The 15,950-nt window shown below is 38.7% G+C and overlaps 1 protein-coding gene across 1 annotated transcript; it reads right to left on the bottom strand.

Moving 5' to 3' along the window:
* Positions 1–2,652: 2,652 nt before the first annotated feature.
* Scgb3a2 (secretoglobin family 3A member 2) lies at positions 2,653–5,779 on the bottom strand. Its single transcript, XM_028777112.1, has 3 exons — positions 5,608–5,779; positions 3,164–3,366; positions 2,653–2,815 (listed from the first exon to the last, which is right to left on the bottom strand). The coding sequence occupies exons 1-3, from the start codon at positions 5,660–5,662 to the stop codon at positions 2,792–2,794; spliced, it is 282 nt and encodes a 93-aa protein (XP_028632945.1). The 5' UTR covers positions 5,663–5,779; the 3' UTR covers positions 2,653–2,791.
* Between the last annotated feature and the right edge of the window lie 10,171 nt (positions 5,780–15,950).

Here is a 15,950-nt window from a genome sequence, read left to right as displayed (position 1 = left end):
CTTTTATAAAGCAACAATTTAAAAAGTATACCTGAAAGCTCTAGAAGAAAAAACAAACAAACAAACAAACAAAAAACAAGAAGCACACCAAATAGGAGTAGAAAGCAGAAAATAATCAACATCAGGGCTGAAATCAATCTGTTAGAAACAAAGAAAACAATACAAAGAATCAATGAAACCAAGAGCTGGTCTTTTGAGAAAATCAACAAGACAGACTAACCCTTAGCCAAACTATGCAAAAGACAGAGAGACAGTATACAGATAAACAAAGTCATAAGTGAAAATGGAGACATAACAACAGACACTGAAGAAATCATTAAGTCTTACTTGAAAAGCCTGTATTCCCCAAAATTGAAAAAATCAAGGAAATGAACAAGTTTTTAGATAGGTACCACTTACGAAAGTTAAATAAAGATTAGGTAAACTATTTAAAGATCCCTATAACTCTTAACAAAATAGAAACAGTCATTAAAAGTCTCCTAATCAAAAGGAGCCCAAGGTCAGATGGTTTTAGTGCAGAATTCTGTCAGACCATCAAAAAAATAGCTAATAGTAATACTCCTTAAAACTATTCCATAAAATGAAACCAGAAGGAACATTGCCAAACTCATTCTCTGAAGTCACAGTCACCCTGATACCAAGACCACACAAAGACCCAACAGAACTAAGCAGAAAATACTCAACAGAGGAATTTCGAACGGCCAAGAAGCACTTAAAGGAATGTTCAATATCCTTAGTCATGAGGGAAATGTAAATCGAAACAACTCTGAGATTCCACCTTATACAAATTAAAATGACTAAGATAAAAAACTCAGGTGATAGTACCTGCTGGCAAGGATGTGAAGCAAGAGGAACACTCCTCCATTGCTGGTGGGAGTGCAAACTTATAAAACCACTTTGAAAATCAGTTTGACAATTTCTCAGAAAACTGGGAATAGCTCTACCTCAAGACTCAGCCATACCACTTCTGGGCATATACCCAAAATATGCTACATAATACCACAGGGACACTTGCTCGCTCTTCTATAGTCTTAGTAACTCTATTCATAATAGCCAGAAACTGGAAACAACCTAGTTGTCTCTCAATTGAAGAATCAATGAAGAAAATGTGTTACATCTACACAATGGAATACTATTTAGCTATGAAAAACAAAGACATCATGAATTTTCCAGGCAAATGCATGGAGCTTGATGATATCATCCTGAGTGAGGTAGCCCTGTCACAAATAACATGTACACATGGTATATATTCAGATTAAAGTGGATATTTGTCATAAAATGCAGGGTGCCCATGCTATACTTCACACACCCAAGAAGGCTGGCCAGGAAGAAGGGCTCAAGGAAGGATGTGAGAGCTTCACCTGGAAGGGAGAATGGAATGGAAGTGAAAGGCAGATGAAGGGAGGGATCTGGTTGGGAGAGGTGCTCAGGAAGGTTGTTGGGGGTTCCAGGTCAGTTGTGGGGAGGGGCAGGAGGGATGGGTGGATGGCTATGAGAATTAATGAAAACATACAACACACATGGGTTGGGGGAGTTAGGGAACATCTCCAAGAAGAAACGGAGACCTGAGATAGGGGAGGCATCCCAGAATCAGTGGTAGTCTTTAGCTGTGACTCACAGCACTGGGGATATGGAGCCTGCAGAGATTGCCTCCTATGGCCAGGCAGGAATCCTGAACCAGCCCATGTATGTTCTTTTGTTGATGGTTCAATCTCTGAGAGCACCAGGGGTCTAAGTTCAAACCAATATTTGGCTGTCGGTCTATGGCTCTGTCTGAGTCAGCTGATTGATGGGGTCTCTCAGAGGACAGCCATACTAGAAGCATAAGAGAGTACCATTAATAGTGTCAGGGATTTGTGCTTGAACATGAGATGGATTCCAAGTTGAAACGGTTATTGGTTGGCCATTCTATCAGTCTCTGCTCCATCCCTGTGCCTGCATTTCTTATAGACAAGATAAATGTGAGGTGTTGAAAGTCTTGTGGGTGGGCTGGTGTCCATATTGATCCATTGGGATTCCTGTACAACCAATATTGTTGCAGATGCTAGATTTGGAAGAAGAAATAAATAATTTATAAGTCCTTTACTTAAGGATTATTTGTTAAAAGCATTTTAAAGCTATTGAATTGCATTGATGTAACTACAGATTTAATAGAAATTTCAATCTTGGGGTTGCAATGATATTAGCATGGTCTTTGTCTTGTTGAAGGTTACTTACTTTTTTTCCTTTTTTGAGAGGAAATAGTTTATTTCATCTTATATCTTACAGTACATTATAAATAGTAGTTAGGATAGAAAATCAAACATGAACTTGGAAGCAGGCTCTGAAGAAGAGGTCATGAAGGAATAGAATTACTATCTTTTGCACACTGATTTCTTATTTCAGCTGTTCAGGGATGGGCCTTGCAGTAGTAAATCATCAGCCAAGAAGATAAGATTTTTTTAATGGGAGAATAAGATGAGGAATCTGGAAACATGAGTACATAAAGAATGGTAGGTAATGGACAAAACTGTCTTACAGAGAGAGAAAGAAATGAGTATATCCTATTTTGTATTCTAGACTATTTGTTCAATAATAGTCTCTAGAGAGTGTGGCAAAAGAGAAAATTTGTCTAGTTATATTCTTGGATGAACACAGGCTGAGCCACAGATATTTTCATTGCTTTATTCATACTTTTCTGGACTCCCTAAACTCTATGACATTCAGTCTATAAATGATAGAAAGATCCAGACAACCAGAGTGAGTACATTCTTCTCTTTTCACTCCCACCTTAAATCTCTTTATGCTGATTTTATACCAGATGTGAAAGAGCCTCCTGGAAAATAGAAACACAAAGATAAATGTGATAAGCCTTCTTACCTATAATTAATATGTTTCAAACATATTCACTTTCAGTCTCCCATTTGACAACACTGTGCTGAGTTGAAGGAAAGACTCAGTGGGTCTTATCAAGGATCCCAAAGCAGTGCAATTAGATAAAGTTACAACTTAGACTGTTCAACATTCTTTCTGTAAATGCAGATGTTTTGATTTTTGGAGTACCTGGGATATGTACATATCATGAGTATAACCAGTGAAGAAGAAATAATGCATTTATAAGTGATGGGAAGTCATTCAGGTAGCAAAGGCTTTTCCCATGGAAATAAGAACAAATTATAATTACCAGAAGCTTCTTCACTGCCTCTGAAGCCTCTGGCCCGAGTTCATCCACACACTTCTTCAGCCCTTCCACCAGATGCTCTACAGAAATGCCCAGGGTTTTCAGAAGCATCTTCAGGGGGTCAAATAAGGGAATAAGGTTGTCCAAAGGTAAAGGTAACACTTTGTCAACAGGAAGAGGGACACTGTTGATTAGAAAGGCAGTGGCTGCAGAGCAAAAGGGAGCAAAGAGTGAAACATGGTACACCCATCCCTGTCGAAGACTCCATCACCACCCTCTGTGCCCATCAACATCTCCAATCTACATGCACTCCTTTGGATTTCCCATGCATATTGAAAGCTTTGGGACATGACATGTGGCAGTCCATCACCTTAGAACTTTCTCCTGACACCTATAACCTTTTTTTCCTCTTGTGGTCTGGTTCCTTATTAAATGTTACCCCTTAGAGAAGCTTGTAGCAGCCAGTATATTTAAACAGAATCTTCTGTTGCTCTTCTCTCATATTTTTTCTTTTTGATATCTATAATATTATGTGTGTGTTATGTTACCAGCTTCATTTTTTCTCTGGAATAAAAGCTTCATCATAGTAAGAAGTTTATGCTTGCTGTTGGGCCCAATGTTCAGAACTGATTGTGTCATGCAGTAAGGGAAACTACTGGAAACTAATTCAGTAGACACTTTGGTGGATTGAATAAGAGAGTATTTTGTATATAGGTTGTCCACAATCATAGCCTTTAGCCAAAGGAGACATGTCATAAAGCTTCTCCAGTCAAGTCCAAGCATGGATGAACTAGATTAGAGTATATGAAATTAATTCAGTTCAGTGTTATCACATAATTGTCACCAGTTAGAATAGGAACAGTTCTGGGTTAAGAAGAGTGAAGACAATTAGATAAAAAAAATCATTGTGGTGTAAAATGAATGTGAATGCCTAAAGAATGGCTTGTCATCTGTCCACAGAATGGGGCCAGAGTGCAGAATTTCAGTGAGTGTGGTCAATAACTAGGTAATCAGGTAATGCAGAAAAAAATCAGTCAAGTAAGATATTTGAAAGCCTTCAATGCCATACGCATAATTACAGAACTTTTTCCTGAGAACAGTGGGGAGTTATCAAGGTTTGGCATGGGGAAATTGTACTTTCTATCTTTGATTTAAGGAATAGTGGTCAACAAGGGATATAAAAGATCAGGAAGGATGAGGGACAGGAATAAATCAGAAGAGATGTACAGAGGTAGTACAAGGTACTTAGAAAAGGCAAGTATAGAAAGAAGGGAAGCTGCACATGGTTACTTCAGGATGTATGAATGTATGCATATATCACAGTGAAATCTATCAATCTGTACAGTTGACAAGTTAAAAATTACAAATTAAAATATTTTTTAAAAAATTTCAGCTAAAAATGAGGGAAATTGGCTTGCATACAAGATTAGCAGAATAAAAAGTATGCATACTGTAGTTTTAGGAAAACCTGTGCAGATATTTAAATATATAAGTGCATGTGACCATTCACATAATAAATTGTGTCTTAATAGCTAAGATTTTTCTGAGGTTCATTATTTCTCTGAAAAACTGTCTGTTTCCTGATTCCTGATTCAAAGTATACAACTGGAGCCTGTCCCTTGCCTGTCTCCATCTTCTGTAACCTAATTTCTCTTCAAACTTTCTCTTCCTAGACTGCAACATTTTCTGATCTGTGCTCCTTTCTGCTGCCATCTTTGTCTGGAAAAACGTTTCTTGCACACTAAGGGACAAAGAAATATTCAAATATGGCCAAATTTCTCAACAAAGAAAATCTAGTAAAACCAACCATCTTTGGTCAGGATTCTAAGTGCAGGTAGCATTTAAAATCTCATGATCAATCTTCATGATGTTCACATTAAACACTTCTACAAGTTTCTAGAGTTTCTATATCTTTCTAGAGAACAGTCTCCAAAACTTTTACCCTTGGTAAGCAATGGGTACTATCAAGGATTTTTCTCAAGGACCCAAACATCTCATCCTGATAGTTACTGTGACTCTCTCTTAAAGGACTTCTAAAGACCTATGTTCTGTACCTTATTTGAAAATTAAGCACTTCACTCCCCAGTACAGTCACTGAATCATGTCTGTATACCTCATCGGAGAGTGCAGTACAGCAATTTCTGTAGAAAGCTCATTCTCTGCCCCACTATAAGCTCATGTACAACAGTCTTTATAGCTGTTAAATGTACCTACTTCAGGAGAATCAATCTAGCAACCTAACTAGTTTACTGTGCATTAGGAATAACATTTCTATTGAGTTACAGCTTGATTGGTGGAGGAACACCACTATCTTTCAACAGTTAAGATTTTCTGTGACTCTGAGACTCCTTTTACCACACACTATTGCCAGTATGTCAGTTTTAGTTGTGTTATTACAATAGAAACAGAAAAAGTGAGAAGTATCAATATTCCAGATAGTGACTTACCAGAATAACCACAAATACTGATGATCACCATCAGAAAGATGGGTCCCAGCTTCATAGTTGATGTCTGTGATGTTTTCTTAGACTTTGGGATGCAATCAGAAAACCCAACAAAATCACAGTGTCAATAGTTCTGCTTGCTGTCACTGGACAGCTGCCTTTCCTCACAGGTACTAATATATGCATTAAAGACTTGAATTTCGACCACTGCCTGTTGACTTACCTCAGCAAAGAAGAGCATGAAGGGTGTGATTCCTAACTAAACACTCTGGAAAGTTTTCTACTTTTCATCACATTCTCATGAGAAAAAAAGCCACTCACGGAAGTAGTCTCAAGTAGTTCTTTCCCAAGCCCTCGCATATAAATGATGACAGATGGCAAAGGTTTTCCTCTTGGAAGAACACTAAAGCAGAAGTGAAGGCTTTCTGTTGAGATTTAGAGGAATGTTTTTCTATAGTTTGTTTTCTGTTTATTTAAAGTTTAGAGAATTGCATTACTTGTTGAACTTCTAAGATTTAGCTGACTGTCACTGCCACGTTTCTCTTAAATTTGCCTACTGGTCAGTATTCACATATTGACTAAAGACAAGGTCACCAGATTTCTGTTACCTTTCCTAGTGTCTTCTAGTAATCCAGGGAAGATTGAACATGTGTTTATCTGTTATCCTCTATGTCTATGTCTGTGTCATCTATAGCATCATCTCTATCAATCTACATTCTGAGAAACAATCTATTTTCAAGGCTGCCCTCCTGGGACCCAGGGCTGAGCTGTGGGATACTAGAATGGCCACATTTTTAAACACTTACTGGAGTTCACTGGGGACATTGGCGGACGATTGAATGCAAGGAAGGGTACAAGAAAATCTTTAATAGGAGAAACAGGGAACAGAGTTCATTTGGTTCCTGGAATAAGCTCAGAACCCACTGATCATATTTTACAATTTCCAACATTAAAAAAAATGCTAAGAAAACAAAGTGTGCTGTCAGTCCCTTAATAGTTCAGTTCAATCTTGCCTCCACCTGAAGGTATGGTATTGCTTTAAAAATTTGATAAATTATGAAAAGACATATGTATGCCAAATTAAAATTAATACATAGGTCATCTGTTACTAATTTCTATACACACTTGACTGTTTCACTGTCATTAATTTCAGCTACTAGATTAACTAAATGAAAACACTACAGCTCACTGCTGTGCAAAGTCAATGCTGCTTTCTCTGCTGTATATAGTTTCTCTTTCTCAGACATTTTAACATATATATTAGTACATGAAGTGGTTATGATACACCCTCAAAGTCACTTCCCATAAGCCTTGTGTCATTTCATTTGGCACAGTAAACCTCTGCTATTTTTATTAGAGCTGGCATTGGGTAGTTTGATTTAAAATCTCTTTCTACCTTCCTTCCTTCCTTCCTTCCTTTCTTTCTTTCTTTCTTTCTTTCTTTCTTTCTTTCTTTCTTTCTTTCTTTCTTCCTTCCTTCCTTCCTTCCTTCCTTCCTTCCTTCCTTTCTTTCTTTCTTTCTTTCTTTCTTTCTTTCTTTCTTTCTTTCTTTCTTTCTTTCTTTTGCTCTCTGTCTCTTCTCCCTCTCCCTCCCTAATCTCTCTGTGTCTCTGTGTCTGTATGTGTCTGTGTACTATCCAAGTAAAGATAGCTCAGTAGGTCCAGAGCTCACTGACATACTGACACTGTTTAAATTATTCAAACTTTAACTCATTTAATCTCTCTGGCTTAGTATTTCCCTTGGAAATAGCAGTAAGACTCTTGGCCACATTTTACCTAAGCCCTTACCACTCCTGTGAGTTCAAAATGAATGAAGAACTTTCATGTAAGACCTGAAAGTATAAAATTTTTAAAGGAATAGGAAAACTTTTAGACATAGATTAGTGAGGACTTTCTTGAGAGGTCTTTGAAGGTATACTACTAATATGCCCTCAAACAAAGACTGGGCCTCCTCTGTTCTGGGAAGGTCCTCTTCAATGGAACATTCTGGTTCATAAAGGATGCACCTGAACTGGTCAGGGAGAAAGAAGACACCTGCCTAGGCAGCTAGATCAGTCAAATCAACTCTGGTGAGTTCAGAATGGAGAGAAAGTGGTAAGTGAGGAAGAGAATATAGTGAAATTACATTACATACATGAAGAAAATTCTTTATGAAACTCTATACTACATACAATGAAACCGTGACAATGAATAAATTATAAGAATTAAAATAAAAAGCCAAGATTTAAGGCCTTTCTATTCTGGTCTGAATTTTTCTATATTTAAGTAATTAAGATGTAGTTCCACTGAGCATCAGTTAAACACACTGTGATGGTTAGTCTTCATTGTCAGCTTGACTGCATCAGGAATCAACTGAGAGACAAGCTTCAACACCGTTCAGCATTTAGAGGATTGTCTTGATTTTGTTAACTAAAGTGTGAAGACTTTCCTCTTCCAGAATATAAGATAGCACCCTATTCAGGGGCAGGCAAGATATGTTTTCTTCTTATGTCTTTTAATTTATATTTTTTCTTTTAAAAATTTAAATGTATTTTCCTTTTGTCATCTTGTCTTCAGATGTGGCTCAGGAATGTTTATAAATTATTGATATCTTGCTGATGTGTTTACCCACTGTTACAGCTGCCACCATTGCCATCCTTTGCAGACACAAAAATTCAATTCTTTAACCTTCCAAAGGGGAATAATGACCAGTGGCTCTTCACGAACCCTCCAGGCATTCAGCACCATCCACACACTGAGCAGTTATAGGCTTTCAGCATAGCCAGTATGAAGGCAGCCATGTTACTTTAGTTCTGTTTAAGGAGATAATGCCATGCTACCCTGGGGTCAATGGTTTTCATGTTTTACAGAAAAATCCCAATGGAATGTAAGCCTGAGAGGCAAAAATAGACAGAATAAGTGATTAATGGAGAGAAAACCAAAACAAAATTGAGGGAAACAGCAGAAAAAGAGACAACATTTCAAAGATGACTGGATATTTTCAGTCAAGCCTCCATGGCTTCAGGTGGTTCTTGACTTTAAAAAGTTGGATCAGAAGACAGAAGACAAAACCTAGAATTTGTAATGCTTTATATTAGAAGGCAAATCGGGGTACTTCATTAGGCTGAGAACAAAGATGAACCCACCCAGTGGGTTGAAGTCTTATAATTTTCTATTCTTTGTAATATTCTTCTATCTCACAGCTTGTGCCAGCACAGAAATCAAACACATGCTACACATGCTTGCTACAAATCAAACAAGCACTGTGTATCTGAAGAACTAGCCAGGAAGTGTGGCACTTGTATTCTAAACCATGATTAATTGAATGAGGTTGACATTTGATCTAGAAGGAAGTGACTGGAGGTCTTGAATGAGGAAAGAAACACATTCAGAATAAAAAAGGCAGTACTCGTGTCCAGAGCATTGGTCTCACAAACCTGCAAGCAGAATACTACAATTATCTCCATGGCAACAGGGCACACCTAAACCTACCCTGTGGTCAGCAACTTCTTTTGTGTGCTCCTTTCTGGTGCATGGGACAATGCCAGAATGCTGGTGCCTTTGGATTATACATTTGCAGTCTAAATAGTAACACGGTATAATCTAAAAGTGACACCTTCTCCCTTTAGTGTCAGACTTTGGCCTTGGACCTTCTGTACATGGGAACTGCATACTTTCCCAATAGGTGTCAAGATGAGCATGACCATACTCAGTGTCCCTTAGAGTTCAGACTGCTGTTTCCCAGAGTACAGTGCTGGGATTAGTGTCTTGGCTAGAAATCATTTCCTTTTTCCTAAATGTTTGCACTAACTGTGGTTTTAATGGCCAAGGCACAGTGCTGGGGAGATGCAGGGGCTCCTGGCAAGCATGGTGTTTGTGAAATACTTCTCCAGCTTCTTGAGGCCTGTCAAACATTGAGGGAGATCTTTTATTGCATGCATGCCTTATTCTTGGTTCTTATTAAGATAGAGGTCCTAAGTACCACAGAAAGCCGGTTTAGAAGTCTATGTTTGTATTCTCAGCAACAGGAGATCAAAGAAAGAAGATCAAGAATTCAGAGCTAGAGACTGATTTTTAGGCTAGCCTGGGCTATATGAGACCTTATCTTTATTGTTTTGTTTTAGAGTGGAGGTGAAGGGAAAAGTAGAAGTCCAAGTCATAAGAAAATTATGAGTATAATAATTTAATATAAAATAAAAAATTGTGAAATTGATACTGATCAAGAAATACTTTCAAATTGTGGTATACATATGCTCTCTTGTGGTCAAGGTAGAAATTACACTACAGTTTATCTAGAAAGCAAAGCATATTTTTTAAAATTTTTATTGGTTATTTTATTTATTTACATTTCAAATGTTATCTGCCTTCCCGGTTTTCCCTCCTAAAACCTCCTATCCCATCCCTCCAACACCCTGCTTCTATGAAGGTGCTCACCCCCACACACCCCCACTCCTGCCTCATAATCCTAGCATTCCCCAATGCTGGGGCACTGAGCCTTCACAGGACCAAGGCAAAGCATAGTTTTTAATTGATTATTTGATTTATTTATATCCCAAATGTTGCCTTCTCCAGATACCCCCTCCCAGAGTTCTTCATCCCATCCCCTCTCCCTTTCACGGGCACATACACACACACACACACACACACACACACACACACACACACCATCACCCTTTCCTGGAGCATCCCTTCTTATAAGATTAGGTGCATCCTCTCCCACTGAGGCAAGGAAAGGTAGTCCTCTGCTATATATGTTCCAGGGTCCTTGAACCAGCCCATGTATGCTCTTTAGTAGGTGATTTAGTCTCTGTGAGTTCCCAGAGGTCTAAGTTAGTTAACACCGTTGGTCTTCCTTTAGGGTTGCCATCCCCTTCGGATCCTTTAGTCCTTTTCCTAATTCTTCCATACGAGTCCCAACCTCAGTCCAATGCTTGGCTGTATCTGCATCTGTCTCAGTCAGCTGCTGGTAGAACCTCTCAGAGGACAGCCATGCTAAGCTCCTGTCTGCAAGCACAACATGGCATTAGTCATAATGTCAGGGTTGTGTGCTTACCCATGGGATGGATCCTAAGTTGGGCCAGTCACTGATTTGCCTTTCTTTCAGTCTCTGCTCCATTTTTGTTCCTACATTTCTTTCAGACAGGAAAAATTCTGGGTCAAAAATTTTGAAGGGGTTGGTGTCCCCATCCCTTTCACTGAGGGCCCTGTCTAATTACTGGAGATGGTCTCTTCAGGTTCCATCTCCCAAATAAAAAACGTGATACAGAGCTAAACAGAGAATTCTCAACAAAGGAATCTCAAATGGCTGAGAAGTACTTAAAGAATGCTTAAAGTTCTTAGTCATCAGGAAAATGCAAATTAAAATGACCCTGAGTTTCCACCTTACACCAATCAAAATGGCTAAGATCAAAAATTCAAGCCACAACACATGTTCACAAGAATGTGAAAATAGGTGAAAACTCCTCCATTGTCGGTGGGATTGCAAACTGGTATAACCACTCTGGAAATCAATCTGGCAGTTCCTCAAAAACACCTGGAAATAGTTCTACAGGAAAACCCAGCTATACTGATCCTGGGCATATACCCAAAGTATGATCCACCATAACACAAGGACCTCTCATTGGCATATACTCGAAAGATGCTACTACACCATGAGGACACTTGCTCTACTATGTTCATAGCAGCCTTATTCGTAATAACCAGAAACTGGAATCAACCCAGATGTCCCTAAACCAATGAATGGATACAGAAAATGTGGTTCATTTATACAATCGAATACTATTCAGCTATTAAAGTGAAGACATCAGGAATTTTGCAGGCAAATGGATGGAACTAGAAAATACTGTCCTGAGTAGGTAACTCAGACACAAAAGGATATGCATGGTATGTACTCATTGATACATAAGGTACAGAATACCTGTGATACAGTCCATAGACCTTAATAAGTTATACAAGAAGGAAGGCTCAAGTGAGGATGCTTTAATCCCAAAATAATCACAGGAGGTGGAAGGATGGAGGGTCCTAAATGAAAGAGGGGAGGGGGAGGGAAAAAGAAGGCAGAATCAGGTTTAAGGGGAGACAGGAGAGAAGCTCAGATGGCCAGAATGAATGGAAATATGCAGCTGTGGGTGGTGGGGAGGTTGGGACAGCCTCTAGAAAGTTCCAGAGACTTGGGATGTGAGAGGCTCCCAGTACTCAATGGGATGACCAAGCTGAAATGTCCAATAGTATGGAGAAAGCAAAGTGTATTAAGAAGTCATTGTCTTATAGTTAAAAGAAAATAATTGGTTATAAAGTTTAAAGCCAAAAAGTAACAATGCAAGATAGAAGATTTGTTGCATTCTCTATGCTGTGTTTTGTCTAGTTTTTAGTTTTTGCGATGATAAGCCCACAAAAAGAGACACTATGTGCCAGAAAGCTTGGATGCTTTCTTACTGAATTTAGTAATACGTGAGAGTGAGGGATGAGGGTGCAGAGAAGAGAGAGATCAAATCTGCTGTTGAATGTGGAAAGATAGACACATGTAGTCCTTGCGATGCTTACAGTAAACTCAATTGGTTAACCTTGAGGGTATCATCAGGATCATTCTATCATGCCAAGACCTCAATAAATAAGCAGACATTCTGGTGAACACAGGCTGGGACAATGCTCAGCCTCTGTTTGCATTCTTTCATTTGTAAATTGAGTACATTTACAAATTGAGTCCACACCCACAGGAAAGTGTGGACTGGGAAGCATTTCAAGCATCTTCGAGCCCTAGGAAAACAATGGAGACATTGATAGCTTTGAAGACTGTCCTTTCTCTGAATAGACTGAACAAAACCCAATGGCAGTGGGAACACTGTAAAGTAAAAGTTAAGATTTCCATAGAAACAGTAAAAGCAATAATTTCCTGGTTTGACTTTTACACTCAGATCCTAAACGCAACCAATGTGACTGTCTTTCTCTAAGACAACATGGAGTGCCATTGGAAGAGCCTTGCCCTTTCAGAACACAGGCTTCAGGATGCCTTAATTTTTCCATAATAGGAAAGCACGATAGTGATGTTTTGACAAGTCGGGATTTGTCTTAGAAGGCACTGGTTCAAGACACAGATATGCTAGCTCTTAGTGTTACGAGCTCTGAAAACAAGTTTTCTGGCCAAAGGATATAAATAGTAACAGGAGATCTTGCAAAATACTAGTGTAAAGCACAGGGATGCTTTTTTGACACGAAATTGGAATATAAATATGAATTCTTTGCATGCCATTCAGAGACGTATATGCAGAGGGAACCAAATTTCAGGCCACAAAGGTGAATGTTAAAATGACCAGAACTAAGCTCAATATCCATTTCGTTCTGACATTCTGTAATTATTAACCTCTCTTCATGTTAGTTTTACCATCTGTAATTAATTCTAGGAAAGTTTTACTCAGCTTAAAATTCCAGATTAGTCCATCAGAAAACTCAAAGGGGCACATGCTATACCAAGTACTCTGTAGTACATATTTTTATTTTTCTATAATTTAAAAACTATTATGAATTAAAACATCTACTTTTAATGGCAAAATATAGGTCAATGTGTAGGGGTCTGAATTAAGGAATTGCCAGTAAGAATATAACCAATCAAAATTTTAAAAATTAGTTCATTGTGGCTTGGTATATTGGTTATTGCAGGAATGAGTGCTTAAAGAGAAGGGGGTAGAACAAGGACTAAGAGGCGCAAGATCAACATCAAGGTCCTCTGCCTCTCTGGACCATCAGAACCACAGTTTCTCACGCATCAGAGAGAGCATCCTAACTTGAAGGGATAATCCTGGAATTGGGCACAGTGATAGAAAAGGAGTAGAAAGGATATAGACAAACTGCACATCTTGAAAGCAATGATCAATTACATAAAACCCTTGCAGAGCCTGGAGCAGAGGTGACCCTGGAAGCTAATGATGATGCTCTCAAGAAAAGTAGAAAGACTCAGAAAAGGACAACTGACAATAAGATTAAAGAGATTAACTTTATATAGCACAGGTGAAGTGATTTCAGACTCTCTGTTGGAAATGCTCATGGGAGAGCAAAGCCAGGCAGAGTCTAGAAACATAAACTGCACTAAAGATATGAGAATGACCTGAGCACACATTTGGCAGGTCCAAGAGCTCAGTCAGGAGGGACAGCACCAGAAGGGGATCTCCTCCAACTATTTGCAGCTACTTCTCATATTTACCCATCAAGCTGTACTTGCTTCCTGTCCCTCTTATGTTTTCTTATTTAAAATATCACAATTTAGTCGCTGATCTTTGCCCCTAGATATACATTATAATCTTTAACTATTAAATTTTCTGGCATCTAGATATTATATGAATTCCTTCCTTTCCATAAACATTTGTATTTCACAATTGGAATATTTCCATCTCTTAGTCTGAGAGTTTAGTTAATCATTGCTGGAGAGGACTCATGACTGGCTAAGGAACAAGACATCTGGAAGAAGAGACCAGAGCTGTATAATGTAAAGGCTGAATGGGAGGCACTCACAACTGTTTTGAATCTGACACAACCGATTTTCCTCACCAGTGTGTTGCACCTTTAGGAAAAAATAGGGTGAGAGAAGTTTCAGGAGATTTGTACAAATTAAACTTACAATTGAGGAAGCCTATGCCCACAAGAAGAAGATGGAAGATTGATTCCCAAATATAACATGAGCATCTCAGTAACCATTTATTAAGCTTATGATGGTGTTGGTCGTAATAAAATTTATGTGCAACATGCTTCTTATTTCCTATAACAGTTCATGTGCAAGTTCACAGTCCTTGTTTCAATATTTGAAAGCTCACAGACATCTGATGAAAAAGTTTTCATTTTTTGTTGTAGTTCTGTTAATAATAAAATTTGTCAAATTTGTTTTCTGTGTAGACAATGCACAACTTAAAATACTTTCACTTGCTCTTTTAACAATGCTATGATAATACTAAAGCAGTCTCATATAATCATTCTATTTTTATTTTTAATACTATAACTCAGTAAGTTAAATATAATGGTGTATATTATAATATATAAATATATTTCATAGTAATTCATATATTAACATTTATAATTTATAATAATATTTGTGATAAATATAATAGTATTATATATGAGTATGCATATATACTCTTAGAGCAAGTTGATATCATGTAATATATATAAATACATACACACACACATATACACACACACACAGAGACACACACAGTGTTGTAATTTGACTGTATTGGGTAATATACTTGATTGTGGAAATAAAACTCCTCATATGCCAAAGTTTAGTCTAGTAAAGAAGACAAATAAAAAAGAAGAAAACAACTAGAACTTTTAATTTAATGCTTTATTATAGAGACTCACATAAGGACTGAGTTTGTGTGGATGAAGAAGGAAATTCTGTGATGGATGTAAAAAAAAAAAAAAAACAAAAAAACCCTTCATGTGTTTCCCATCTCCAAACCCTTCCCTTTTATGCTTCCCTTTAGCAGTTACCTCCATCTCTTGGGATTCAGGAAAATGAAATTTATATATTCCATCCACCCCTGACTTACATTAAATACAGGTAAAACTTGTTGAATGAAAGTTTCACTTTAGTTTACTATTTCTACATGCTAAGGAAGTGGTAAAGTTGAAGTACTTCTTCTTGTGTGGGAGATTAGCAATAGAACAGAACTAAGAGCAAAAATTAGCAGCCACTCATAAACAACATGTAAATAAAAGAAACACAGTTTCTGTCTATGTGTGTTGAGAGCCAACTCCTAGAAGAAAGTGGCTATCATCTTTGCAGCCATCTTGAGCCATATATCTGAAAGTTGATACTTTTCCACCCTGACAAGAGACTTCCAAGCAACCTACAACAGCTGAGCACACTCTGGTAAATATCTTGTTTTGTTGTTTAGTGCCCCCAGCTGCAAGGCACTTGTGGTAAATTGTCTTCAGCTGTACTCCCCTACTTGCGCCTATATACTCATGACTTTCTTTCAATAGACAGGACTTGATGAGACACTCTGTCTTGGCTCCATTCTTCTTGTCTCTTGCTCCTCCATCCTCTCTCCCTCTCTCCCTCTCTCCCTGTCTCCCTCTCTCCCTCTCCCCCTCTCCCTCCCCCTTCCCCTTCCCCTCCCCTCCCCCCTCTCCCCCTCTCCCCTGCTCCCCTTCTCCCTCTCTCCCCTGCTCCCCTTCTCCCCTGCTCCCCCTCTCCCCCTCTCCCCCTTTCCCGCTCTCTCCCCCTCTCCCCCTCTCCTCCTCTTCCACCCTCCCCCTCTTCCCCCTCCCCCTCTCCTCCTCTTCCACCCTCCCCCTCATCCCCCTCCCCCTCTCCCCCTCTCCTCCTCTCCCCCTCTTCCCCCTCCCCTCTCCTCCTCTTCACCCCTCCCCCT

This window comes from Grammomys surdaster, unplaced genomic scaffold (assembly GCF_004785775.1).
Source record: "Grammomys surdaster isolate TR1022 unplaced genomic scaffold, NIH_TR_1.0 278, whole genome shotgun sequence".
NCBI classification, from domain to species: Eukaryota; Metazoa; Chordata; class Mammalia; order Rodentia; family Muridae; genus Grammomys; species Grammomys surdaster.
The sequence above is the reverse complement of the archived record's forward strand: the minus strand, read 5'-3'. Positions and strand labels throughout refer to the sequence as shown.

What these genes read in the sequence shown, in the direction of transcription:
- Scgb3a2 (XM_028777112.1), bottom strand. Translation starts at nt 5,662, where the DNA reads ATGAAGCTGGGACCCATCTTTCTGATGGTGATCATCAGTATTTGTGGT. An exon ending in CAGTATTTGTGGTTATTCTG is followed by an intron (nt 3,367 to 5,607) that starts GTAAGTCACTAT and finishes TTTGCTCTGCAG; the next exon opens with CCACTGCCTTTCTAATCAAC. An exon ending in AGGCAGTGAAGAAGCTTCTG is followed by an intron (nt 2,816 to 3,163) that starts GTAATTATAATT and finishes TCTATTTTCCAG; the next exon opens with GAGGCTCTTTCACATCTGGT.